Source organism: Xenopus tropicalis, chromosome 4 (genome assembly GCF_000004195.4).
Source record: "Xenopus tropicalis strain Nigerian chromosome 4, UCB_Xtro_10.0, whole genome shotgun sequence".
NCBI classification, from domain to species: Eukaryota; Metazoa; Chordata; class Amphibia; order Anura; family Pipidae; genus Xenopus; species Xenopus tropicalis.
In genome coordinates this window covers 87,651,468-87,657,467 of record NC_030680.2, presented here as the reverse complement: position 1 = coordinate 87,657,467, position 6,000 = coordinate 87,651,468, and the positions used below count along the sequence as shown (strand labels likewise).

The window sequence follows — 6,000 nt, the reverse complement described above, 5'->3', positions numbered from 1 at the left end:
CTCCAAAGCTAACACTTTTTTCTAAGCTACATAAAAACCTCCTTCTACAGTACATGAAGTACTTTGCTAGCTTTCCTCTGCAGCAACACACCCTTATCCTATGCCGTTAGATCCCAACTCCTTTTTGTTTCTGTTTTTCTTTTTCTAATAGATTGTAAGCTATATAAGGTAGGGACCTCATTCGAATTGTATACTGAAAGCTCTTAGCTCTTGAGCATTAATTTTTTATCTATTGTTACTGTATAACTTAATATGTCTATATCCCTGTTTGTGTTCACACCTTGTAAAGCACTGAATACAACTGTGGTGCTATATAAATAAATACATACATATATACAATACACCTGGTTTAAAGACTGAGGGACAGTAAGGTCATGTATGTTTGAGTGTGTACATGATTGTGGAGATGCCACTCAGTTGTAGTAAACTGATACTAATATTGATAGAACATACAGCTTTCTACAAAACAAGGGATTGTTTATGCATTTCAGAGCTGTTATAAATTGAAGTTATTTATGGAAAGGTAATGCTCATTTTTTTGATGGTCCAAAGAAAGGGAAATTGACTATGATAGTGTGTGTAATGTAATTGCGAACCTTTAATTGCAATGCAAAATAGAATGTGCACAATGCAATAAACTTTATATAAACAAAAGTCAAGTAAAACATTATGTGGAATTAGTTGTTTTACACCCCACCCAACCAAAGAATGATCCATTATATAGCATTTAAGTAGCCAAATGTAACTAGAGATGCACCAAATTAGGAATTTGTTCAGGAATTGCATCAGCATTTTTTTTAGGATTCAGTGGAATGAAATCGGTGGCTAAAGTTCTGAACAACAGAACACAACACATTTTTGTTTGCAACTGTTTTTTATTTTCTCATATTTGAACATGCAAATAAGGGTTTGGATTTGGTTCATTATTTCAATTCTTTTGTGAAGGACTCAGTATTCATCTTAATCCAATTATGTATTCACAGCATCTCTAGATGTAACACTATTATGTCTACATTGTTGTGGTCAACAGCAACATACTTGTGTAACTGTGTAGGAAACCTTTCAGGTTAACCCCAAATTGTCTCAACAAACAAACATATAAACAGATTACCAAATGAACTACAAAACCCCAAATAACTATGGAATTATGTGTTTTTTGCCAATTGATATTTTTTACAAAGACTATGGAAGGGGTTTGCTGGCAGCTGGGTTAACACTGGCACTATCACATGTACTTAGAACTCTAGTGTGAGTTGTTGGTTCCATTCTAAATCAGCATCATTGCCAGCAGAACTCCCCCCCCCCCCCCACCCCCGTTCTGGGTGGGCCCTCAAGGAACTCTTCTGATTTATAGTAAGAACAATACACATATGTTCTCCAAAATGAATCTTATTTCTCCCAATAGCGGCAGCCTAATAAATAACTGTTTAACTGAAAGTTAAAACATTCACTTGTGTAAACTGTTGCAAGGAGGATTTCCCATCAAGGCAGTGTGATTGTGGGCTACACAAAGAGCAAAAGTGACTTTGGTTGAACAATATGTTACGTGTGGCCTATCACAGAAGCCCAGTTTATTAGTGAAGCCCTGGTGTGTAATCTGACAACAAACCCAGTATCTTGAAATTAAACAATTATTTATCAGGGTTGGATTGAGTGTTTGCACAGAAAAACAGCCAAAAATATATAGAATTATGAAACATTATGAGCTTTTATTTTCAAAAAGCATCCTTGTACAGCGAATTCTGCAAAAAAAATTAAATTTTGCATTCTACAAAAGTATTTGAATAATATTCTTTTTTTTTTTACAAAATGAAACATTACAAAAATACTGACAATTTATAGCATTTATACAATTGTCTCTAGTTGTAGTTTTTAATAGTGAAATTACTACCACAGATCTACAATATTTTAGTTGACTATACAAAAATTAAACTGGTGCTTTAAGCAGCAACGTAACACAGGTCAAAACACAGTTTATGATCATAGTGGATATATCTAAAATTGTTTTCAGAAATAATATTTTACATAGTTAAATTTTAATGCTTTTTACAATATTTATATAATATTTATATATAAAAAAAAATCATAGCTTGCTATACTTGAAATGATTGGACGGATTCTCTAGTAAAAGGATGTGCAAATGGTCAGTTTATACTGTTTTTGAAATCCCTTTTCAATATAGCCCTTTAAAATTTGTGTATTCGTTATTAACTGGTTTGCTGGTTTCTACGTGAGCAGAAAATGAACATGATGGAAAATGTATACTTATTTCATGACGTGGTATGGCTTCTTTAAAGAACCCTTAATTGAAAGAAGAGACTGCACAGGTTAAAACAGATTTTGGAATTTGGATGTTCTGTCCAGCAGACCATATCAAATCCTTTGTATTAATATTCACTGGGTATCAACCCCAAAGTTCATAGTGCTAATATCTCAAGCAAGACAGACCATAAATGGTTTTCCACCAAAGGGATCTCCTTTTTTTTTTTGTTTGCTTTGAAGGAACTCTAAAAACCAGAGGTTGCATAATCCTTTTGGGAGGTCTTGTTCCTTCCTGCTGGGTTCAGTGTCAAATAAAATTCACAGGACAGACGTTCATTCTTAACATCCTTGGGTTATATCTGACTTGGCTTTAACTATAATTATAGTTTATTACAAAACCTAGATCTTTTATATTTTCTTTCCACAAAATGCACAGAGAGAACCCTCTGATATTTTAAACCACCCCTGCATAACACTGGCAAAATATTTAGCATGGAAAGGTCAACGACATCAAAGTAACTCCAAAGGATGACATCCTAATCCCAATCAGTGCTACTTTTTACTAAATATATAGTGCTGTTGTTTGTTTTGAGCTTTCCTACAAGCCAAGAAATGAAGATTCCAAGATGACTCCCTTTACTTTAAAACATGTGGCGTTCATAAACATGAACCAAACCTTGTTCATTATAACATGAACGTGTAAAAACCAATTGCACATCCTGAATTCCAACCCATGTTTCCCATTGCTTTGCATCTAGATTTAGTTGACCATCGCTTGTTTCATGCAAAGTTGCAATCGCAAGGCCTCATAGCGGTCTTTTTGCTCTTCTGGTTGGGTAAAAAAAAAGTCTTTCCCTACATTCTACTGTCTGATGAGATTTGAGAGCAGCAGGTAGTTGTATTCACTGTCAGAAGTCAATTTGCAATTGGGTTGTGGTTTTTATACAATATTTCTCTCAATGATATCCACAGGTGAGAGGATTTCCTTCTTGACTGTAGGTGGAGTGCAGCTCTTCTTTGGAGTTTTGAAGAGATCTGATACATAAAACACCTGCAAAGACAAGAATATTGGGTAAACATTCAGCTTACAATCATTGTCCTTACAGAAAATACTAACTAAAAAAATTTAAAATTAAATAATTTATATAAAGTCCTGTTCATAAGAAAGAAATTAGATAATGTATATTTAGCAACGCAGGTAACATTTTTAACATAACAAACAAGTATTAAAAAGTGTTATACAAATTATTGCTTCCTTAAATAATACTTTCGTCTTCTCTTAGGTTAAAAATCTGCTAATAATAAAGATTATACTAAACTTAGTGGTAGATTTCCACCACAAGCACAGCTACACAGCATACAGTATCATGCTTGTAATTAGTGACTAGACTCGAGCTGCTGAAAATGCTTTTAGTGTTCTGCTCCAGTTATAATGACTTGTAGGCTAATGCCAATGGAAGGAAAAGATATTCAGCCGCCATTTCCTGAATGCCCAATCACGGAAGCTGTCTGCAGGATGTGAAACAGTCGATATTCAGCATTTCAGGGCAGAAATATAGTTTCAACGGAACAGGGGTTTTGTGAAGGATAACCTTTTACTACCTCCACCTAACTTCCTCAGTCTGAGACCTCTGAATCATCTATTAAAACACACTGTGTCAAGTGGGGACACCAGTCTGGAACTTTGAGGAAAAATGTTGCAATAATTGCAGTATCATTGTGACACTGCCAACAACCCACTGTTGTTTGGTAGAATCTGCCAAGTGGAAAAGAACACCATTCCTACAACTGCTTTCGGTATAGAATCTTTTGTAACATGCAAATAAACTGACGCCAGGGATTTTTTTTTTATTCTTTATAAAACAGCTAAAAGTTTTTCAGTGATAACATTGGGGATTAGGAGTGAGGTGAATTGGACTAACAATGTTTATGGTACACAGGAGTTTATGCTTCCATAACCATTCCAGCTGCCATACTGAGTTCTCAGAGATAACTGCTGGTGTTTTGTCCAGGAAACAAGTTGTAAGAATGGACAATGCCAACAAAAATTATTGTGAGGGATTAACACATGCAGGCAGGTCAGGCAATAAAGCTAAAATCTGACCCATCGGTCTGTGTAATGCCACGTTGAAAGAACAGTAACACTAAAAAATAAAAATGTTTTAAAATAATTAAAATATAATGTACTGTTGCCCTGCACTGGTAAAAGTTGTGCGTTTGCTTCTGAAAGACTACTGTAGTTAATAGAAATAGCTGTTGTGTAGCCATGGGGGAAGCCATTTAAATTGAAAAAAGGAGAAAAGGCACAGGTTACATAAGAAGATAACAGATAAACTGTGTAGAATACAATGGGAATCTATACTACTTATCTGTTATCTGCTTAGTTACCTGTGCCTTTTCTCCTTTTTTCAATTTAAATGGCTGCCCCCATGGCTACACAGCAGGGTATTTATATAAACTTTAGTAGTGTTTATGAAGCAAACACACAACTTTTACCAGTGCAGGGTAATAGTACATAATATATTAATTATTTTTTATACACTTTCATTTTTTGGTGTTACTGTTCCTTTAATAAGTTATTTGTGTAGGAAACCTAACCTGAACGGCAAAGGAAAAAAAACCTCAAGCCTTTTATGAGTTTCAAAAGCAAACAAGAGGCAAGACCTCTCAGAACACCTACTACTGCAATCAGACTAAAGAGAGAGAGAGAGAACGCAATTGTTTTGAAATCATTCTAGATCTAAATTAGAATTATTTGGTTACCGGTTGTCACTTTATTTTACAGCTCCTTTTTCCCTTTTTCAACTCTCACAATAAATATATTATAGTAAAATCCAGACATAGACAGTTTTGTTTAAGTGTTGATTTCCATAGGTAAAAAAATGAAAAGTGTGGCTCAAAACAGCAGTGACTTTAGAATTCCTATGTAAATGTTCACCTGGTATATCAGGCTGACAGCCTTGAAATTGTTAAGTTACTAATATGTTGGCCTTTGCCTCTGCTCTGCAGCTGTACGTCTTTTTGAAATGGCTTGAGGTTATACAAACACTGGCAGGAATCATGAAACATAACCTCTCTAGGCTATGACAGTGTGTTAAATATTCCTAGTGCTTGAACTATGCCATACAATAAAGGGCAGTAAATTGGGGAAAGTTCCTTACTTGGGTTTGTTTCATTTCCTGCAGAAATGGTTCTCCACCCAAAAAATAAACTTAGCAGATCTAGGTTAGGAATGTGCAATGCATTCCAATTTGACTTTTTTTTTAATTGTAATTAGACACTTCTACACTTTCCATCTTTTTCTAATTCTAGACCAAAGAGGCATGAAAAAGGATGGGCAGATTTTCTTAAGAACTACTATGCCTGGATAGATACATACATGATATCCTAGGGAGTTTTTAAATTGCCTGAATGTAAAGAAACAATGTGTGTCATTGTTCTAACTCCTCAGGAATTTTCTCTGCTCACAAATATAACTGCATATGTTCTGACTGAATATTTCTTGTTTAATGCCAAGCAGGTACAAATTCAGGCTGTACAGAATAACTGCCAGGGGAACAACGGAAGTTACAGGGCCCCATAGGAAAACTGTTTTAGGGCCCCTTCCAAAACCTTGGAAGATAATCATAAGAAATTGCTCAACAGTCAGGGGGACTCACTGGACCCTGTCTGTGTCCTGGACTCCCTATGGTACTCCAAGGTCTCTTCCGCTAAATGTTACACACCTGGTAATGGTGC

General features: G+C 35.2%; 1 protein-coding gene across 2 annotated transcripts in view; it reads right to left on the bottom strand.

Moving 5' to 3' along the window:
- Positions 1–1,684: 1,684 nt before the first annotated feature.
- plpp3 (phospholipid phosphatase 3) overlaps positions 1,685–6,000 on the bottom strand; it is a 40,020-nt gene continuing 35,704 nt past the window's right edge. The window contains 1 exon segment of one of the 2 annotated variants that reach the window (NM_001016858.4): positions 1,685–3,313. In NM_001016858.4, the coding sequence (NP_001016858.3) occupies positions 3,203–3,313 (111 nt within the window). In that variant the 3' untranslated portion in view covers positions 1,685–3,202. 2 annotated transcript variants of the gene reach the window in all.